The following is a 24277-nucleotide window of genomic DNA, read 5'->3' as shown; positions in this document are numbered from 1 at the left end:
CAGAAATTTATGATGTCATTGATGGAGTTGTACCCATCTGGGATATGTGACTCCAATGTAAAAATCCAAAACGCCTCCTGTTTTAATAGGGCTTTATTACGATCACCACCCCTATTGTGTGCCTGTATGTGGTCAATGACCATCCATCTAAAGGTTGAATTACTGCTGTCATGTTTCTGAATAAAGTGTTTAGCCATGTCAGACACTGGGTCTGATCTTTTGATGTCAGATAAATGTTGTCGTATACGTTCTCTCACCTCCCTTGAGGTACATCCCACATATTGTTTGGGGGTACAGGTACACCAAATCAAATATATAGCAAACTTTGTGCGACAATTGACACAACTTTGTATTTTATATGTTTTGTTCGTAGTTGAAGAAGAAAAAACATTTCCTTTTTGGATAAAGCTGCAAGGGATACAGGCACTGTATCCACATTTAAACATTCCCTTAGATTGTAACCATGAGCTTGTAGTAGTATTTCTTTTAGGTAAAGCACTTGGGGAAATTAAATTTCCTATAGTGCATCCTTTCCTGTAGGAGAATCTACAACCTTTGTCTATAAAGGGGACCAACCCCTCATCTGCCTTTAACATGGGTAAATGTCTGCGAATGATCTTGCAGATGTTGTTATAATCAGATGAATATTGGGTAACAAAGGTAACCTGATCACTAGTAGTGTAGATCTTTTGTGGTTTATTAGCCAACAGAGTTTTTCTATCTAAACTGTCCACTTCCTTTTTGGCCTTTTGAATGGCAGTATTATTGTAGCCCCTGCTCCGGAGTCTATGGGTAAGGTCTTCACTTTGTGTGACACAATCATGTATTTCAGAGCAGTTTCTTTTTACTCTAGATGTACTGTCCCTTAGCAATGGCATAGGGTACATTTAGGGGATGGTTGCTTTTGCCATGCAAAAGGGTGTTCCCTGATATGGGCTTCCTATAAATTTGTGATTTGATTTTATTGGTGCCGGCCATATTACTTAGCTGGATGTCCAAAAAATTGATAGATGTTTTGTTAGTTTCAAAAGTGAATTGTAGACCCCATTCATTTTCGTTCAAGTATCCAATGAATTTTCCAATGAGAGAAGGCTGACCTATCCAAATTAACAACAGATCGTCAATGAAACGATGGTAGCTTTTGATATGCTGGAGAAAGGGATTCTGTTCCCCATATATCATACTGTGTTCAAACCAGCCCATTACCAAATTAGCATATGAGGGCGCAAATTTCGCCCCCATTGCTGTACCTTGTAGTTGGAGATAAAATTAATCTTCAAACTTAAAATTATTGTGCGTCAAAAGAAATTGTAAAACGTCTAAAATAAATTGAATGAATTCTTTTGTATAGTTCAGTTTATTCTCCAAATAGTATTTTACAGCAAGGATCCCCATGGAGTGGGGAATGGACGAATATAAAGCTACTACATCCACTGTTAACCAGGAAAATTCATCCTGCCATGTGAAGCCATCAAATATTTGAAGCACATGTTTAGTGTCTTTGAGAAAACTCGGTAAGGTGATAACAAGTGGCTGCAGTATGCTGTCCAGCCATTCCGATAAAGGCTCGCAAAGCGAGCCGATACCGGACACAATCGGTCTGCCTTTTACATTTTCGATGCTCTTGTGCACCTTGGGCAAGACATGGATAATGGGAGTGATCGGATTATCCACTGATAGAAAGTCAAAAGTCTTGTCATCAATGTGGCCTAACATGAGACCATCATCTAAAAGGGAGATGAGGTCTTTTTTGAATTTTTGTACAGGATTGCAAGGTAAAACCTTGTAATCATTAGAATTGTTAAGTTGCCTCATAATCTCTCCTTTATAGGATTTGAGGTCCCAGATGACAACACTTCCACCTTTGTCGGCATTCTTTATCACCAAGTCAGAATTTGACCTTAATGAAGTTAAAGCAATTCTCTCCTGGTTGGTTAAATTAGGTTTACCTTTCAAAGGTTTTTTCGCAAGTTCAACAAGATCTTTTTCTATTCGTTTCTGAAAAGAAACCAGAGTGTCTCCCCTTGTTTGTAAGGGGTAAAAGGTAGATTTTGGCTTAAACCCAATGTGGGCGTTGTGTATGCCTTGAATGGGGTCAAAATTCTCATCATTCAGTGAGACGAGAGTTTGGCTGTCTCTGACTTCAGAAAAATCCATACTCAGAATATTTGATGTACTCTCAGACAAACTACAATGATTGTCAATTCTTTTTTCAATTAAATCAACACTTTCTTGTGTCAAATAAAAATGTTTTTTCAATGTAAGGGCTCGAATGAATTTGTTTATATCTACAAGAGTCTGAAATAAATTAAACCTAGTGGTAGGAACATAACCTAAACCATAACCAAGTACTTTAATTTCATCTTTATTTAGTTTGTAATCAGTAAGACTGATAACATTATAAGTGGGGTCAGCTGACTCATCTATTGAATTTACTGTTCTTTTGTTTGTATTGCATATTCCATCAGTCAAATTTGATATTTGTTTTGACCCCTCCCTCTCCTTAAGGTGTATCTGGATTGTTGTCTCATATTTGGATCTCCCCTTTGATTTGCCCCTCGCCCCCGATTTGCGTGGTTCACTGGGGTGATCTGAAAAACCTGATCAAGTATATTACTGTCAGTTTGCTCTTTTTGGGGACCAGTCTGTTCTATTGCAATTTGATACTTATTGGGTATAGGAGGATGGTCAGTGTCTTTAGGATTAAAAGATACAGTTTTGGGTACCTGATCTCTGGGGTTTTTTAATATGGATTTTGGTAGTGCCCCTTGAACTTGATAAGCTTCATTATCTGGAATACTGTGATCTGAATTACTAGCCTCTCCTGAATCTGAGCCACTCCAGGTTTCTTTGTCTTTGTTTTTGTGTTGACTATCTTTGTTGAATCTCCATCTACGTTTACGATCTCTAGATCGATTTCTGTTCTGCCTTTGCCAAATATAAACTTTGTTTTGGCTGTAATCTGTTTGGTCTCTTATGTATTTTTCATGCTTAGAATGAATTAATTCTTTTTTCAATTGTGCTATACTGTTATTCAAGATATTATCTAACTCTTTGTAGTTCTTCTCTAGTGTGTTTAGATCTAATTCTTGTTGCAATAGAGTGATTTGGTCTCTAACGGCACGAAGCTGAGAGTCTTTGTGCTCTGTAATTAGAGCCATTAATTTGAAAGAGCAGTTAGAGAGGGAATCATTCCATTTATTAATGAACTCTTGGTCTTCTACAGAAAAAGTAGGGAATTTTTTAATTCTGAGACCCGAGGTACCATTTGTAGCCTAATGTATCTATCTAAGGTCCACTTATCCCATTTTAATCTCAATTCTTTTTTCATTAGATTTTCCATGGATTGGAACTTATCACTTAATGGATTTAAACTGTAAGTTTCGCAAAAAATGTTCTCAAAATCTTGTTCTAATTGATCTAGATCATCAATGGTAGTTAGAGAATAAAACTGTTGTTCCACATCAAAACCCGTTGCCGCTTCCATAATGTTTGAAATAGGGTGAAGCTTCACAAAAACTGGGTTTATCAAAGGTGGCAACAACAGTGTAATTCAAATGAAAAAAACACACCAAAGATAAATGGTAATTTGCATATTTGTCCCAAAACAGAGTTCAGGAGTCAATAATCACTACTAGTTGTTCAGATATATGTGAGAAAAGTAGATAGACTAGGTAATCAGTACTGAGTTGTTACACAGTGTATTATACAAATGTGTCCTGCAGTTATCTAAATGTGAAAGGATAAAAAATATCACTGTGAAATCAACTGCATTAGATGAACACACATATACACCATGCCAATTTGTACTAAGTGTGAAAGTAAATGTTCAAAGAAATATTGACAATACACTAGATATGTATATGTGCACCGGAGTGCAAATATGTAGACCACAAAAAATGTGAGAGAAATATCACTAAGGATAAAGAATTTTTTTGAGCAATACACTTGAACAAATGCTATACCTTTGGTAAATATAAAACTACACACACATGTATCATATAGATAAAGACAAATACGTAATATCTACACTTCTGTAAGTGATTATTCAAATAAATATTGACAATGTACTAGGTTTGTATGTGTACACAAAAGTGCAGATGTACACAGCAAAACGACCACACTAAATGTGAAAGAAATATCGCTATGGATAAGTAATATGTTTGAACAATAGATTTAAACAAATGCTATACTCATGGTAAATATAAAAAGTGCACACACATATATCATAAAAATAAAGATAAAGACGGATATGTATTGCCTGCACGTTTGTGAGTGTGTTGTGTCACTTTAAGATAGATATGAAGATAGAAATTGAAATTATTAATTAAATAATAATATTAACATTGATTTTAGATTATTGTACTCAACCAGTGCAAATTCCTATTATTATACAATTGGTCAACCTGGCATCATACTGATATATTTATCGTAGTCTAAGAAAAAATCAAATTATGTAGAAAACTATGTTGGTATTTGAAAAAACTGCTCACACTATTGGCAATTAAGGACTTGAGACAATCTACAGCTTGACATAATAATAGCATGAAATACTCAATAACACCCAAGAAAAAAGAACGACAAGATAAATGAGTAAAAAAATAGTGAAAAAATAGATGGATCAAAAGAGTCAATTATAAACCCGTGGCAAAATAGTAAATGGGTTCAAAAAAGAGAAAATTGTGTAAAATAGTTTGTGAATAAAGTTCTCCTTTGTGAAATGATGACCACTGGACTTTAAATAATGAAGAACGATAAATAAGTCCAAAATCCCAGCTGCTTGGAAAAGATACAGGTAAACGCAAAAAACTGTCATAGATGTAAACAAGCTTCCCTTTCGCTTGTAATGGTTAAAGATACAAAAGGAACATCAAGGCTGTATTTGGGTAACCTGTCGTGACATAAAGTCCCAATGGAGCCCGCTGTGAAGTATGCCTGAGCTCGGTGAAAAAAACGGAAAGCAATAAAATATATATTATGAGTCTGGCATACTATCATACTATCTATAGCATTTGAGTTGTGAGCATATTGTGGACTGGAGAGCACTGTGCTTTCATGATAGAAAGCGTTTTCCAGCATAATGACTTTCCGAACCCATTTCAAGATTGATCAAAATAGAAGTGTTCCAAGCAGGAACACAATTATGCTGTGAATAAAAATATCCTCCATACAGGGTCTGCATTAAAAAAACCTCAGGCAGAGTGCGTGCAGTTAGGACACCTCAGAATATTGAAGCTGTCAGACGAGAATTTGTGCAGTCTCCACGCCAGTCAGCTGTGAAGCAAGCCCTTACATTAGGAAAATCAGATGAATATCAGATATTCCCTGGGCACTTGATTTTTCTCTGTGGGGATTTTGCCTGGCCAGTACGCTCACCTGACCTCACGGTGTGATTTCTTCCTCTGGGGGTACCTGAAAGCAAAAGTCTTCAAGCACAGACCCCAGACCACTGCTGAACTGAAGATATTAAGGATGAAATAGCTGCAATACCTGAGGAAATTATCCGGCAAGCGATGAGAAGCTTCAGAGCACGTCTGCATGAATGTGTCTGAAATGACAGGAATCATCTGGACGATATCATTTTTTAAAACATAACTTTTTTCTTTTGCTTCTGTTATAGATCAGCTGCGGTTTAGCTATAAAACTAAGATATAATTACAAATGGTAGGTACTGCTTTTTTATGATGTTAAATAAACATTTTAAACAAGAAAACGGTGTCGGTGACTGTGTTTATTGACAGAAAACAGTCAGGACCCTACTGTTTTCTGTCAATAAACACAGTCACCGACACCGTTTTCTTGTTTAAAATGTTTATTTAACATCATGAAAAAGCAGTACCTACCATTTGTAATATACTGTGTATATATATATATATATATATATATATATATATATATATATATATATATATATAGATATATATATATAAAACACCCGACTATTAATTCTTTTATGAATTAAACTATTTTTAATTTATAATTAGTGTCTGAATTATGTACATGGAACCACAGAAACCTATAATGTATTCACGCAGTCAGGATGACTGTAAGTCCTTGTGTCCAATATCTGTTGCAAATAGGGCCTTTTACACTTTCAGATACTTATATTTCAAATGTACAGGTATTAATTAATGATTTTATTTGGCGCCTCAAACACCCAAAAATTGCTAGTTTGACTTTAAATTGTTCTACATAAGAGGTGGAATTGGGGGTCTCACATATTGCACATAATAGACAAGGAATGTTGATTGGTGTAAAAATGGATAGCATAATCAATGGGTATCCCTTGAACACACTATAATAAAAAACTAGGATCTGGGGTGTCCAATATGTGTATTGGCATAAGATAATACGGAAAGAAGTGGAACAATTATTATGCACTTGGAAGGCATAAATATATTTTTGGTGATCCTGCCTCAATCTGATTCCCTTATGGGAAATAATAGCATATTATATTAATTAGACATGGGCATGGGCAAAAATCTTGTTTCGTTTGAAAGATTCATTTTGGATTTTTCCAAAGTTAAGTTTGGTCAAATTTCGTACATATGGGCATTCGTTTTGGACAAATATTGGATTCTGATCTGCTACCATTTATTTACAATGGGAACAGCAAAAATAGACAACTAATATCAACAAAAGTCTTACAAAAAGGAGTTGAACTATTACAAGAACCTTTCTTTTAATGTTAACCCAACAGAAGTCACACAACTGCATGTTCTAATAGCCTGTATGACTAAAATCCAACATTCAGTGCATGACTAGCTGTGTCTAATATCAGTCATTAATAATACTATGGCAGGATTGGACAAGGGATGAGGGACACATGAATGGTCAGATCCCCTGTACATCATTACAATCAAGGAGCCTATTAAACAATCAATGTAACTGCTCCCCCCTTCCTGCACCTTTTTTGGCACAAAATGGCATGAATGAATGAACAAATAGATTTAGTCAAGCAATCACATTCATTCTTTGCCATTTTGTCCAATAATATAGTCGGCTGTTCATGTATCGGCGGACTCAACAAATCAGAAACATTTGCATTCATCTGAAGCCTGAATGTACATCTCTAATATGCATTCCTAATTGGACCACACTATCCCACTCCACCCTTTATTATGCTCGTTAATATAATGTAAAGTAGTAATTACCTTTAATGATGACTGGAACCATGACTGCAAGACATGATTTCTTTAGCAAGAACAGACTGTAGTTAGCTCTGAGGTGTACATTACAACTGCCAGGTATAGAAATTAAGTAAAAGAGGTAATCTGTAAACAAACCAAAGTTCAGTAATGAGAAGTCAATCAGGAGCCAGGTGTAACAACACAAAAGCAGATAATCAGTCCAATCTGTGAGGTAAAGGTAAGGCTTAGGCAAGGGCAAGGCACAAAGGTAAGAAGGCAGACCATGGTCAATATCAGGAGAGCAGGCCAGGAAAAGGAACACGGCTTCCATACAGAATAACCAAGCACTCTATGGGAGACAGAGATGACTTTAACATCTCCCATTCAGACTTGCAATGTGACTCTTAGCATGCTCCAAGACCTGACACCTTATGAAGCATGGTCCTTACTGTGCCTCACGAACTGAACAAGCCTATTGCCTTTCAAAATAATGCTAAATCCAAGACACTACAGCTATTCTTAAACAGTGCTAAACAATTAACCCCCTATTATCTGAAACCCCTACCATTCCTTGTATTGATGAGTGGTAAACACACGTTCACCATAACATCGCAATGGAAAATTTCCATTATCAGGTCACCCACTAGTTAGATCTTTAACCAATTTAGATCAATGATAGTTCTCATACTGAATCTTATTTACACTTGAGTCCTTCCTAAGGGTCCAAAATAATACCACATACAGTGGTTTGTATCCATTGGACTAGTACCACTCTTATTCAAGGACATGAAACTCAAATTTTTTCTTTCATGATTCAGATAGAGCATGTGATTTTAAACAACTTTCCAATTTACTTTTAAGCTATTTCATTAACCAGAGGTCTGACCTCGAGCTTAAGATAGCATTAACCAGCCACTTGTAATGGCTGGTTATTTAATGTGCAACCGTAAACTGGCAAATTTGCCCCTTTATGGGTGCACGTTAAATTAGTACTTCACCTGTAATCTGGCCCTTTATCTATTTTTTTCTCTAGATTTAAGTGAATCTATTAACATCCAATATAGATATCACACCTACAGTCAGCTGGTTTTACTTCTGTTGTATCACCTTGTACCTTTTGCGCTAGCCAATGTGCCTGAACACCAGTTGAGCGCATGTCCAGCAAAGCCCAGGAAACCACAGAAATAAACCAATATTTCCTGCTTAGGACAGCTATGTTATATTTATTTTCTGCTATTAACAGAAGTCTTTGAATTGACTTTGCAAAACAAGCATACAATGATTCTGCATCTTCTTTTCTTTGGAACTCTTTGTGCAGGTATGTATAGTTGTATCCGTCTGAATTTTAAACTTATAATTAAAACTGATTATAATGAAAAAAATAATATACTAGCATTTTAAACTGTCTTTACTAATAATAGAAATGACAAGGTTACAAAACAAATGTCACAAATGTATATGAAGTTCATATGAATAAATGTTATTTACAATACATGTGACATATATCAGTAGTGAATCTGAATGCAGAGGGTTAGCAGAAAATAAGAAAATAATCTAAGGAATATAAACTGCATAATGAAGAACAGTCTAGCAAAGGATCACTGCACAGACTAAAAGCAAAATAGAAGAGATAATTACATAGGAATCAGATTGCTGCCCTTTGTTATCTCAGCAATGTACCAGGGAGTGTGTTCAAACAAACTTCTCGGCTTTAATTCTGTTGATTTATTTTGTCTATGTAGCAATATATGGGTTTCATCTATTAAACAATTTGACATTGTAATATAATATTTTAGTTATGGTAGTAAAAAAAAGCTTTGTAATATCATTTCACTTTTTGTGTGTCTCTTTATTTCTGTATTGGAAATTGGAAATGCAGACTCTAGACTTCAATAGCCTAACACTGCCCTTTACACTATGGAGACTAAAAATGTACACATATTGCTTCAATATTTAAGAAAAAAATATTGGTAGCTAGAATGAGGAATGGAATTAGATATCAATAAGATTTTGGAGATATGTTTAAGAGAATAACGTTAGATTATTACCCTTAGTATGGAAACTAAATGCATTTATGTGTTAACAAATATTAAATATCAAGCATCAAATTCAAGTGTTTTTCATTATTTTTGGCAAATTTTTATTTTGGAAAATTGTGGGCAAATATCATATTGGATTTCTATCTTAATATGTATCCCAATAAGTATAAAAAGTTAGTCCTTTCCTTAAGCACAATAATATTAATAGTTAGGAAAAGAATCCTTAAGGAATGAAAACCATGTTCCATCATTTAATTAAAAAGAAATATGATGCTACAGTAGAACTGTTAACTTAATTAAAAAATGGAAATACTTTATCTAGATAAATTAAGCCAGCGGCATTACTTAAAGGGATTCTAAACCCATTTTTTTTTTAATTTCATGATTCAGATAGAGCATGCAATTTTAAGCAACTTTCTAATTTACTCCTAATATCAATTTTTCTTTGTTCTCTTGCTATCTTTATTTAAAAAGCAGTAATTGAAAGCTTAGGAGCCAGCCCACTTTAGGTTCAGCACCCTGGATAGTGCTTGCTTATTGGTGACTACATTTAGCAAACCAATAAGCAAGCATAACCCAGGTTCTGAACAAAAAATGGGCTGGCTCTTAAAGGGACATGACACCCACATTTTTTCTTTTATAATTAAGAAAGAGAATGCAATTTTAAACATCTTTCTAATTTACTTATATTATCTAATTTGTTTTATTCTCTTGATATTCTTTGCTGAAAAGCATATCTAGATATGCTCAGTAGCTGCTGATTGGTTGCTGCACATAAAGGCCTCGTGTGATTGGCTCACCATGTGCAATGCTTTTTCTTCAACTAAGGATATCTAAAAAATGAAGCAAAATAAATAATGGAAGTAAATTGTAATGTTGTTTAAATTTCTATTCTCTATCTGAATCATGAAAGAAAGATTTTGGGTTTAGTGGCCCTTTAAGCTTTACATTTCTGCTTTTTAAATGAAGATATCAAGAGAATGAAGAAAAATGATAATGATGATAAAGTTGCTTAAAATTGCATGTTCTATCTGAATCATTAAAGGGACACTGAACCGAAATTTTTTTCTTTCTTGATTCACATAGAGCATTACATTTTAAGCAACTTTCTAATTTACTCCTATTATCAAATTTTCTTCATTCTCTTGGCATCTTTATTTGAAATGTAAGAATGTAAGTTTAGATGCCGGCCCATTTTTGGTGAACAACCTGGGTTGTTCATACTGATTGGTGGATAAATTTATCCACCAATAAAAAAGTGCTGTCTGGAGGTTTCAACCAAAAAAATAAAAAGCTTAGATGCCTTCTTTTTCAAATAAAGATAGCAAGAGAACAAAGAAAAATTGATAATAGGAGTAAATTAGAAAGTTGCTTAAAATTGAATCACAAAAGAAAAAAATTGGGTTCAGTGTCCCTTTAAAGAAAAAATGTGGGTTTAGTGTCCCTTTAAGCCCTTTATAAATTGACTCTCTTTAAAGCCATATTATTTTCAATCCCAACTAATAAGCAATGAAACTACAAATTGTTTACAAACTTCTCATATTTTTCTTTTTCTTTCTATATAGAACAATCTAGTAATTGTATTAATATAAATAAAATAAGCTAAGACAATGCTGTTAAGCTCTCTGTGTAAAGTTATATTTAATAATATTTAAGTTATATTATATGGAAATTGTTAACATTTTTATATATGAGAGATGCAAGATTGTATATTGTTTATGTGAGGTTCTGACAATTTGTTATATGTATATTATAAACTTTATAAAATAAGTCAAAACTAAACTTTCATGATTCAGATGGAACTATAAACATCTTTCCAGTTTACTTCTATTAAATAATTTACTTTGTTCTATTTATATTCTTTTTTGGAAAGCATAGCTATGTATACTCAGGAACAGCAATGCATTGCTGGGAGCTAGCTGCTTTATAAAATAAAAAAATCACAATTATTTCAGAAAACCTTATCAAATGATGTATCTACAAAAATCTCCTTAGACTTTAATGGTGAATTATGTAGAAAAATCATTAGACTTGTGATCGTGATTGGCCCCATGATTTAAAAATCCAAAATGAGTTGAAAGCCTTACACACTATATTGCCTCTCCCACTATCTTCCAATCTGCAATTAAACAATACAGGCCCCTAGAGCAAGACAGGACATGGCATTTTCAGTTATGAAAGAACAAACAAAAAAACAGCAGGATTTATTAAAGGGACATGAAATTAATTTTTCCCCCTGTCATGACCAAGAGTATATAATTTTAAACAACTTTCCAATGTACTTCTCCTATCAAATATGCTTCATTCTCTTGATATCCTTTTTTAAAGAAGCAACAATACACTACTGGCAGCTAAATAAACACTTTGGGTTCCATGTACTAAATGCTATGTGGACAAGGTTCTCAACTTGAGAACCTGTCTGCACGGCTTTACGGTGTAGGGGCAGCAGAGCCTGAAAGTCCGCTGCCCGTATGTACCATTACACACTCAAGCGAGTGTGTAATGCCGCCCCCTTCCCTCTCACGATGAATTGCGCAAGAGAAAGGCCTGTCAATCACTCCAAGCAAGCATGTTTGGGAGGATTTCTCTCCACCAACTCAGAGAGTGTAAGAAGCAGCGGACTAATGATTACAGGAAGCAGGCTTGCATGTGCAAACCTCCCCACCAGGGCTCCAAATCAGCATATGCTGTTTACAGTACATGGAGCCCATTTGTGAGCCAATGACAAGAGGTATATATGTGCAGCCACCAATCAGTAGCTAGTTCCCAGTAGGGCACTGCTGTTCCAGAGCATACCTAGGTATGCTTTTCAACAAAAGATTTAAAAAAAGAAACCAATTTTAATAATAGAAGTAAATTGTAAAGTTGATAAAATGCGCATGCTTTTCTGCATCATAAAAGAAAAAAAAAGGATTTTAAAAATCCCTAAAATATGTTTTATTTCAATAAATGAGGACATTACTTAGATATAAAACAAACGTTTAATGGAAATTAAAAAACAAAAATGTGCAAAGCAAGGCAGTAAGATCATAATGATTATTTCAATAAACAAAGTACAGATGGCCCTCGTTTTACAACCGTTCAATTTACACCGTTTCAGAATAACAACCTTTTTTTCCAGTCATGTGACTGCTATTGAAAAGCATTGAGAAGCAGCGCATTGATTAAAATAGCCAGTAGGTGGAGCTGTCCGCTTGTGTTGCAGCAAAGCCAAGCAAGCTGAAATTAATCAGTTTAACCAGACCAGAGCTATCAAGCAGATTTCAAAGGAACAAGATCTTCCTGTCTATAAATCAGTCCAGATTGGAATGCATAGAAAGAACTGTTTGCAGAAAAATGCAAGTGAAGTCTGTGTTGTGTGATTATTTTATTAGGTTTATAATGCTGTTTAGCAAATGTTTTTGTTCATTTAACTTAGTTTAATTATATATTCTGTGTTGTGTGGTTATTTTATTAGGTTTATAATGCTGTTTAGCATTTAACGTCTTCATTTCAAAGCTTTAAAAATAATGTATTAGGTGTTACTTATGACAATTTTGAGAGGAGCCTGGAACCTATCTCCCTCACTTCCCATTAACTTACATTATAAATTGGGTTTCAATTTACAACGGTTTCGATTTACAACCATTCCTTCTGGAACCTAACCCCGGCGTAAACTGAGGGCTACCTGTACAGCAAAATGTCTTATCCTAACTTTGCAAATTTTCTTTTCAGTTGCAGAGATAAAAGATTTGTGGACAAACACAAATAAGTTAACAGCCAAAGAAGGTGATGATATCACAGTAAATTGTTACTATGACAGAAAACAATATGTTTTTAGCAAGAAATATTGGTGTCATGGAGCCTCTAGATCTACTTGCCAAATTCTGTGTGACACGGAACAGAGAAAATTTCAGAAGCTTTTTATTAAAGATAACAAGAATTGATTATTTTATGTCACAATAACAAACTTGGTTCTTGAAGATTCTGGAACTTATTGGTGTGGAATTGATCGACTATATGCGGATATAATGTCTTCCATGGAGCTGAATGTGATTGAAGGTAAAAAAGAAAATGACAATATATTACATAGTAACATAGTAGATGAGGTTGAAAAAAAGCCAGAATTCCATCGAGTTCAACCTATACAAATCTTAATATACTCACAAAAAGCTCCGGTTGAGCTTAAATTAATCCCATTAACAAAATGTGACCTGTCTTACACAAGCTAGCTTATACCTGAATTGTTTCTAGCCAGAAAGGTATCTAAACCATTTTTAAATGTATCTAACGTATTAGCATTTACTACCTCCTCAGGTAATGAGGTCCACAATGTTATTGCTTTTACAGTGAAAAAGTGTTTCAGTTGCAGAAGATTAAATCTCCTTTCCTCCAGCCTTAAATTGTGACCTCTTGTCACAAACTATTTTCTTGGTATTAACAGAGCTTCTGCCATCTCTGTATATGGGTCTTGAATATATTTACATAAAGTAATCATGTCACCTCTCAAGCACCTTTTTACTAGAGAAAACAGACCCAGTTTGGCTAACCTCTCCTTATAGCTTAAATTTTCCATTCCCCTTATTAGTGTTGTGGCCTTTCTCTGAAATTTTTCTAAGTCTGCAATACACTCCATACTCGAGGTGAGGTCTTACCAGGGATTTATATAGTGACACAATTATGCTTTCCTCCCTTGCATCAAACCCATCAAACCCATCTTTAGCTTGTTATCTATTACTACTCCCAAATCTCTTCCTTCCTCTGTTTTGTTGTTTAATGCTAATTTAATATCATACAATCACATATTTAATTAACACACTTAGGGCTAACTGATGCACACAATCGATAAAGGATCTATTGAGGTTCTTTGCGTGTGTCAGAAGTAGAGAGTGTATTACAAGTCGAAAGTAAATGCATTCCCTTGAGCACACATTGAACTTTATGCATGTCGGGATAGCAGTGGCGTCACTAGGGTTGGTGCCACCCGGTGCGGTAACTCATGGTGTCACCCCTTATGAGCATCACACCCAGTGTGGTCCACAGCCCCCACAGCAGTGATATATATATATATATATATATATATATATATATATATATATATATATATATATATATATATATATATAAAATATACAGCCAGGAACAAGCGGGGGTATATGCACTCTCACCAAATACCATCAACTGCCAGGGTGCTATGTAGGAAAATTCATCAGCAAAATTGAGAAAAGCACTCACTGGTCTTTAGATAACTTATCCAAACAAAATTTATTAGTGACGTTTCGGGACAGATAGCGTCTTGGGACAGAGGAAGGGACGCTATCTGTCCCGAAACGTCACTAATAAATTTTGTTTGGATAAGTTATCTAAAGACCAGTGAGTGCTTTTCTCAATTTTGCTGCTATATATAAATATATATATATATATATATATATATATATATATATATATATATATATATATACATACATATACACACACACATATATACTGTATACCTGTATATATATTTTGAGAATTACAACTTTTAGTGACTACTTCACACAAACTCACAGACTGGACTGAAAAGATTATGGGTCAGTGTTTAGATTATGAAGGAGCTTGATGTGAGCTAAATTGTGAGTCTTATGAGTAAGAACAGAAGAACAGTGAGGTTAGACACATTACAATTTTGAAAAAAAAATTAGTAATTGACCTACACTACAGCATGATATTGTTTCCTTATAATACAATATTTTGAAAGGCTCAGTGACAAAGATTGTAGAAGTTTTAGAAACATGAGAGTTAAATACCTGAGTATTCAGCAATATAAGGGATGGTGCCTCTGATATTAGCAGTCAGCTCTTTAGGACTTGAGAATAAAGACTATAGCCCTGGGATCAGTACTGCCTCCAGATCCTTCACTGACATTTCTGTAAAAATCATTCTCAAGTGCTGGAAATATAAATGTGTGTCTGTCTGTATATGTATATATATATATATATATATATATATATATATATATATATATATATATATATATATATATATATATATATATATATATATATATAAAAACCTATATATATATATATATATATATATATATATACACACACACATATATACAGTATATATATATATATACACACATATATATATATACAGTATATATATATATATATATATATATATATATATACACACACACATATATACAGTATATATATATATATATATATATATATATACACACACACATATATACAGTATATATATATATATATATATATATATATATATATATATACACACACACATATATACAGTATATATATATATATATATATATATATATACACACACAGGCACACAACACATTTTATGTTATTTAGTATTTTTTTGTGAATTGAAGTGCTGTGCTGAGAGGTGTAGCTCTAAACCAGCATTTTGTCAAAGGCAAAACTAACCACGGATCAGCCCCTTCTACATAACCTCTTGCCCTGCAGCGTTTAAGGAACAACAGAGATAGCATGCAGAGTACAATTTAACTCCATATCTACCAAAGAGGGTTGCAATGCACTACTTGCAGGGGCGTATTTAGGTTTTGTGCTGCCCTAGGCACTCAAAATTCTGCTGCCCCACCCCACCCCAGGTTTAAGGCCTTTTTTCTAGACATAATATTTTTGGGTCAGGGTGTAAAAAAATTAAAAAAATTATTTTTAAATAGATGTTCACCAGGGCTTGCATTCACTCTGGTCATACACACACACACACACACATACAAACATATATATATATATATATATATAAAGACATTATTTTGTAAGTCAGATGATTAAAGTGTTTATATCAGAAAAAATATCCTTCACTGTATGTTAGTTTGTCAGTAGATAGTTGTTTAACCTTAAACATCCTCTTGATGAGGATTATTTAAGCAAAATATCTGCTTGGATAAATATGTAATGAATATACAAACTGGCCTTTAAAAGTACTTAAAAAATACAACAGTAGTTATGATAGGTTTAGGGATTGTATCCTATGGGATAAAGTCACATGATACAATCATAATAAAGTATATACTTGTATTGTTTCTGAATGTATTAAATGCATACAACATATTTTCAGTTGTGTTTTAAAGTGATGGTAAACTCTCCCCTTTTTAAAATCAGATCTGGAATGTAAGCGCTATTTTAGATGGAGCTTAATTAATTAGCTGTAATGAAGATGCGCTATAACTTAGTTATTAATATAGATATGAAATTCAAATACCCCTCGTTACACCACTCACTTCAAAAGTCAATTTTCCTGTCAGCTAAATGATTGAATTACTCTCCAATCAATGCTCTAGCTACAACAAAAGTGCCATATGGGGAGAGCGCTGATTGGACAACAATTCAATCTGTTAGCTCACAGAAAATTTTACTTTTGAAGTGGGCGGAGGAGCATGCAGTATTTGAATTTCATATCTATATTAAAAAGCATGTTATACTGCATCTTCATTACAGCTAATGAATTAAACTCCATCTAAAATAGCGCTTACATTCCAGATCTGATTTTAAAAAGGGGAGAGTTTATCATCACTTTAAGTCACATAGTTGTATAGATTCAGCAATAAATACATATTCTTTGCATGTATGACAGATAAACAAACAGTAAATGTACAAGTATTTAGTGACTAATCCGTTTAAGTATTTTAATGCCTAATGAAGATGTATTGAAGGGAGAAAGGCATATGCTGTTCACAGTGATCACGTTGTAGTGCACACTGCACTGTGTAGTCTGTGTGAGTCTCAATCACGCGGTGGAGCCAGGAAGAATACAGCATTCCCTCTCAGTCCAGGCCAGGCTGCGCAAGTGAGCTCCGCCTCCACTGTCACCACGTCATGCGCATCCACATACAATCCCATAGGATGGCAATAGCCGGGCCAGCCATTTAAGTCATTAGTAATTGGTTGTTTTATCCATCCGGCCCTGAGTTCGGTAGAGTGGCCCTAGGGACTCGCTGCCCCTTAAAAATCTGCTGTCCTAGGCACCGGCCTTGTTGGCCTATGTCTTAATACGCCCCTGACTTCTTGGGAATAAACTACAGTCCTTTCTGGTAGCCAATGAGTTACATTTTACTCTGCATTCCACAGTGTTTTATGCACATTGCAGGGGGAAGGGTCTGCTGGGTCCTCACCTTTGACAGCACTGAACTTGCCATAGCAGACGAATATTTAAACAGAAGTGGGATAAACAATCTTAATTACCCTCTTAGATCTCCATGTGTTACTTGCAGTTGCTGCCACGGAGGAGAGCTCTCTATAGTCCAGCCCCAACATGTCACATGCATGTACTGAGCTGCCACTCCCAGGATTATTGTTGGGTGACGTGCTGGTGTGTTATAATTGTTTGCTACCTGTTAGATTTTGCGCAGTGACGTTGGTAGCAAAATCTAATAGGGTAGCAAAAAATTATAAAACACCGGCTGCTGCAATCTGTGCTCTCCTTTTTCCATAAATACCTGTGTGTGTGTTACTGCCCCACTCGCACCCAACTCGCCTATATGCACTCCCAGAGGGTAGTCATATGTGTGCAGAATCCTCAGTGGTGCCAACCATAGCAAGACACAGTGGAGTCAGTTGGTGTCACCCCTCCCCAAGATGTCACCTGGTGCGGTCCATACCACCCGCACCCACTAGTAATGCGACTGTGGAATAGCGCAACTTTGCAAGACAAAAGTGTCACAAAACACATTAAATTTACATGTAAAACTACAGTTACACTCATTATAACCGTCTAATAAAATATTAATAAAAATGATTGCATAAAAAAGGTATAAGGCCTCAGAGATATGAGGTATCAGGTGTTAGAAAAATAAAAGGCTGCAAAGGGCTTTAACATAGATATACCTACATATACATGCGTAATATGTTGATGTATGAATATATACAGTAATGGCCAAAAATATTGGCACCCCTGCATTTCTGTTAGATAATGCATCACTTTGCCCTGAACATTGTTGCAATTACAAATGTTTAGGCATTCTCATGTTTATTTCTTTTGTTTGTATTGGTTTGACACAAAAAAGAGGAGAAAAAAAAGCCAAATCTTACACATTCCACGCAAAACTCCAAAAATGGATTGGACAAAATAATTGGCACCTTCTCAAAATTGTAAGAAATAATTGCATTCTAAGTTTTTGATGCTCCTGTAATTTTTAATTAAACTCACCTGTATTAATTAACAGGTGCTAACAATATAGAAATCACACTGGCAACAAGTTAAAATGGTGAAAAAATTGCATAACCTTTCTGTTGTGTGTCTCTGTGTGCCACACTGAGCATGGAGAAGAGAAAGAGCAATAATTGTCTGAGGATTTGAAAACAAAATTTGTGGAAAACCATGGACAATTTTAAGGTTACAAGTCCATCTTCAGAGATCTTAATTTTCCTGTGTCCACTGTGTGCAACATTGTCAAGAAGTTTACAGGCCATGGTACTGTAGCTAATCTCCCTGGACCTGGATGAAAGAGAAAAAATTATCAAAGATTGCAATGGAGGATTGTTTGAATGGTGGATAAAGAACCTCGATCAACTCCCAAACAAATTCAAGCTGACCTTCAGGCACAGGGTACAAATGTGTCAGCTCGCACTGTACGTTGCCATCTGAATGAAAAGGGACGCTATGATAGGAGACCCAGAAGGACCCCACTGCTAAAACAGAAACGTAAAACAGCCAAATTTGCCAAAACTTACCTGAGGAAGCCAAAATCCTTTTGGGATAATGTGCTGTGGACAGACAAAACAAAATTACAGCTTTTTGGTAAAGCCCATCATTCTACTGTTTTCAGAAAAAGAAATGAGGCTTTTAAAGGAAATAATACAGTCCCCCCAGTCAAACATGGTGGAAGTTCACTTTGGGGTTGTTTTGCTGCTTCAGGCACTGGATGTCTTGACTGTGTGCATGGCATTATAAAAACTGAAGACTACCAAAGAATTATGTGGTGTAATGTAAGGCCCAGTGTCAGAAAGTTGGGTCTCCATCAGAGGTCATGGGTCTTACAGCAGGACAATAACCCAAAGCACACGTCAAAAAGCATCCAGAAATGATTTAAGACAAAGCGCTGGAGAGTACTAAACTGGCCAGCAATAAGTTAGATCTCAATCCCATAAAGCACCTGTGGAGAGATCTCTAAACAGCAGTTGGGAAAAGAAACCCTTTCAATCTGACAGACCTGGAGCAGTTGGTGAAAGAAGAGTGGTCCAAAATTCTAGTAGAGAGGTGTAAGGAACGCATTGATGGTTACAGGAAGCAATTGATATCCCTTATTTTTTCCAAGGGGTGAGCTACCAAATATTAAATTGAGGGTACTAATAATTTTGTCCAGTCCATTTTTGGAGCTTTGTGTGGAATGTGTCAGATTTGGCTTTTTTTCTCCACTTTTTTGGGTCATACCATTACAAACAAAATAAATATACATGAGAATGCCTAGGGCATTATCTGACAGAAATGCAGGGGTGCCAATATTTATTCATTTAAATAAAACAATGATTTAAGACTTGTAAGACAGGACAAAATTTACAAACACATACAGGAGGAATTGAGGGCCCTATTCCAATGAGAACTTACAATCTAGAAGGGTAGGAGGTTGAGAAACAGGAGGTGAGGACTGCAAGAATGAGAAAGATGTTAATGTAAAGTTAGATGAGGTGAAATTAATTTATTATTGAGTTGGGTGGTATATATATATATATTCCAAAGTAGAAGAGATCTGGAGCGCAAAAAGAAAAGGGAACTGCAATAGTGTGAGATCCAACAACACTTTTTATTAGCACGCAATTAAAATCTACTCACAAAATTTCCAAATAAGTCAAGCACATAGCATCAAACATGAAGAGTATTCCGGTGCTTCTCTCACGACTGTATCCTTGCAAGACTCGGCGTGTGACGTCACCACCCGATCTACTGCCGCGAGATTTCAATCACACCTCTCTACTTCGTCAACTGTCAAACAGTTCAGATTCAAGCATTCGGCGCCTCAACGCGTTTCCCCGCCCCTTCTGGCGGCTTTCTCAAGAGTACCAAATGCTTAAAAAAGGCTCCTATTTGTACTGATGCGATACTAGTGCCCCCTGCTGTCAAAAGAGTAGCTCTTCAAATGAAAACTATACTTAATTTGATATTATCCTTTTGTATCAGCTCCGGGCAATACACCAATACATTTTAGTACAAAATATAATACATTATTAGCTCCAACTTAGGCAATAATTATAACATCATATATAGTACATTCAATTACATCATTCAATATACTTTAAAAACACCTCATTGAATAAAAACATATATTTTTTGGTGATTGACGTTGTGCATAAAAACATTCAATTGTACACTAATTAATATACACCAAGTGTTTTGAAAAATTATTTTAAAATACATTCTAACTGTATGTTAATATGTACACGTCAATCCTATTAAAAAGTTAAAAATAATTAATTCATTTACAGAATTGATTTATAATCTAGATTTTGTGCAAAACATTAAAACATTAAAAGTATTCATTCAAAACAGAGTTAGAATATTTCATTTAAATAAGTTACTTATGTTAAAATAAATAATAAATTATAAACTCTGAAATGTCAAAGAACTTTTTACGGGATGTCCCATACTTCTCTACACCTTTATCACATTTCTAGAGATAGTGAATACTAATAAATTTTTTCTTTTGCCCCTAACAAAAGTATTGATAAATTCCAAGTCTATATCGACTTTCAAAGATTTATTAGGAATATCACATTAAAAAGGTTTTTTGCTAATAAGGAGACTAAATATGCAGAGAAACATAAGGGGATTCTGATGGGGGATGATGTTAATGCTTTAGAATCCCTAAATGCACTACAAAAAGAATCCAATATGGAACAAAGCAGTGAAATAGAAAATGAAATCTGTATCCATAGTGATAAGAAAAAACAGTCCACTTTTTATCCAACTTATGCCCAAGGAGAATATATTAAAACTTTTAAAAATCTAGTGGAAAAGGATTTGGAGAAATTAAATGTGGACACAGAGATAGCTGATAATTTGACTAAAAATGAAAGAGTGAGCTTGAAAAAACTGATGGATAATACAAATATAAGTATACGCCCTGCAGATAAGGGCGGGGGTATTGTTATCCAAGATAGGGATACATATGTAATGGAAGCACTACGCTTGCTAGGGGATATTGAAACTTATAACAAATTAAAAAGTGATCCAACTAATATATTTTTGAAAGATCTAGAAACATTGTTAAGAAATGGTTTGGATGAAAAAATATTAACTAATGATGAATTCAAATTTTTATACCAGGACCATCCAAAAATTGCAACAATGTATCATCTACCAAAAATACATAAAACGCTTATAAATCCACCTGGTAGGCCCATAGTCTCTGGGATTGATTCCCTTACTGCAAATATCTCTAGTTATGTTGATTATTTCCTAAACCCATTAGTTCCAGATTTGAAATCACACTTAAAGGATAGCATACATACATATTAACATACAGTTAGAATGTATTTTAAAATAATTTTTCAAAACACTTGGTGTATATTAATTAGTGTACAATTGAATGTTTTTATGCACAACGTCAATCACCAAAAAATATATGTTTTTATTCAATGAGGTGTTTTTAAAGTATATTGAATGATGTAATTGAATGTACTATATATGATGTTATAATTATTGCCTAAGTTGGAGCTAATAATGTATTATATTTTGTACTAAAATGTATTGGTGTATTGCCCGGAGCTGATACAAAAGGATAATATCAAATTAAGTATAGTTTTCATTTGAAGAGCTACTCTTTTGACAGCAGGGGGCACTAGTATCGCATCAGTACAAATAGGAGCCTTTTGTAAGCATTTGGTACTCTTGAGAAAGCCGCCAGAAGGGGCGGGGAAACGCGTTGAGGCGCCGAATGCTTGAATCTGAACTGTTTGACAGTTGACGAAGTAGAGAGGTGTGATTGAAATCTCGCGGCAGTAGATCGGGTGGTGACGTCACACGCCGAGTCTTGCAAGGATACAGCCATGAGAGAAGCACCGGAATACTCTTCATGTTTGATGCTATGTGCTTGACTTATTTGGAAATTTTGTGAGTAGATTTTAATTGCGTGCTAATAAAAAGTGTTGTTGGATCTCACACTATTGCAGTTCCCTTTTCTTTTTGCGCTCCAGATCTCTTCTACTTTGGATTATTCTACTCGGCTGCCGGACAAACAGCCAACCCCCTGTGAGCAGCAGTTTGAAAGGTGACTGAAACAAAGTGTGTAACGCTGGAGGACATTTGCTACATTTGCTACACTTTATAAAATCAAAGCTTATGGACATTACAGACATTTATATCAGTAAGAACATTGATCAATTGATTAGTTCATAAGTGTGTACTATTATTAAGATTACCGGAAATTTATTGATTCCTCTTTTTTTACTATTCATAATTTGGTTGAGACAAGCGCTTCTAGTTTCATATATATATATACACACACAGTAATATATACACATATAAACACATAAATATATATTTAAACATATATAGACATATATTTAGATTTTAAATTAAAAAGTTTAGGTATGCATAATAAAACAACTTTGCAATATAAGAAAAGATAAAGCCGCTACGGTCCAACAGTATAAAGAAGAAAAACCTTTATTCCAAATGTAAAAATTGACACACTTATCAAAAACAAGAGAGCTCCATCTTCTTACACTTTTCACGCCGCTAGACGCTTAATCATAGACTTAGAGCACAGTTAAAAAATCTTAGCATTTAAAGGAGGCGCAACCAATCAGCCTGGGTGTCCAAAATTGACGTCAACGCTACATATAGCATGATGACAGAACCTGATCATTAGCGCGAATACCTACATAAATGCTACGGTATTTAAAACCATAAGTAAGTTATTATCTGTAGATAAAGGCAAATGCAAATTTTCTCTGGCAACAAGATTACAAAACAAAGGCGCTTTGGGTGTGATCAACACAGAAGGAGCTGCATATACAAAGCAGCAGGAACATTTATATTAAGAGGACATCTACACCTTTGGGTCCATCTAAGGACTGGTATCTTTCTTTAGAGAGCCAATTACGTCTTTACAGACATTTATCATCACTGGTATATCATTTATGTTATATGTATAACATCACATTTGTTCCTTAGGTTACAAATTATATTTTTGGGCTCAATCCATACTAGCATTATATACTTTGGGATTTATATAATTTAAGAATCCTCTTGGTTATAGTGTTGTATTGGCAACTGTCTTTTGCGCCCCCTAGAGTTGACAGTGTGATCAGCAGGTTTTTTTGATAAAGGCAAATGGCCCAACATAATATGACATATTATTGAAATGAGTAGAAGGAAGCAGTTTCAAAATATGATGACAAATATCAGATGTCAAATATGTATAGAAAAATGTGTAGAGAAGGATACAAGCAGAACAACGCAAAGTCATCAGAATAATTATCAAAATAGGTAAGAGAAATACACATGTATTTACAATGTAACACATGAATATATGTATATATATATTTAACACATTGTGACAACTCAAATAAATCTGTTAGGGAGTATACTAGACAGAAACACCTCCAGGACCCTCCATGATACACCCTGTTCCAAATTATTATGCACAGTAAGTTTCAAAACTCTTTATAGGTTGTAAAGAACTAAAAATTATCATTTGTTGTGTTTGCAGCATATTTACTGAAATCAAAAGCTATTTCGATCAAACTTTGAACAACATTTTACATTTTTAAACATTTTAACAGGTCACGATACATTTTAACATAGGACCCCATTATTTGATAGCAGCTTCACAAGTCTTGCATCCATTGAACTTGTGAGTTTCTGGACAGTTTCTGCTTGAATTTGTTTGCAAGATGTCAGAATAGCCTCCCAGAGCTGCTGTTTGGATGTAAACTGCCTCCCACCCTCATAGATCTTTTTCTTGAGGATGCTCCAAAGGTTATTAATAGGGTTGAGGTCAGGGGAGGATGGAGGCCACACCATGACTTTCTCTCCTTTTATCCCCATAGCAGCCATTGATGTAGAGGTATTCTTTGCAGCATGAGTTGGTGCATTGTCATGCATGAAGATGATTTTATTATGGAAAGCGGTCAGTCAGGAACT

The 24277-nt window shown here is 34.8% G+C and overlaps 1 protein-coding gene across 1 annotated transcript in view; it reads left to right on the top strand.

Annotated features, from left to right (window-relative positions):
- The first annotated feature begins 3363 nt into the window (after window positions 1–3363).
- LOC128652362 (triggering receptor expressed on myeloid cells 2-like) overlaps window positions 3364–24277 on the top strand; it is a 37611-nt gene continuing 16697 nt past the window's right edge. Inside the window, 2 exon segments of the mRNA XM_053705301.1 lie at window positions 3364–3376; window positions 12884–13210. Coding sequence (XP_053561276.1) covers window positions 3364–3376; window positions 12884–13210 — 340 coding nt within the window.

This window comes from Bombina bombina, chromosome 3 (genome assembly GCF_027579735.1).
Source record: "Bombina bombina isolate aBomBom1 chromosome 3, aBomBom1.pri, whole genome shotgun sequence".
NCBI lineage: Eukaryota > Metazoa > Chordata > Amphibia > Anura > Bombinatoridae > Bombina > Bombina bombina.
The sequence above is the reverse complement of the archived record's forward strand: the minus strand, read 5'-3'. Positions and strand labels throughout refer to the sequence as shown.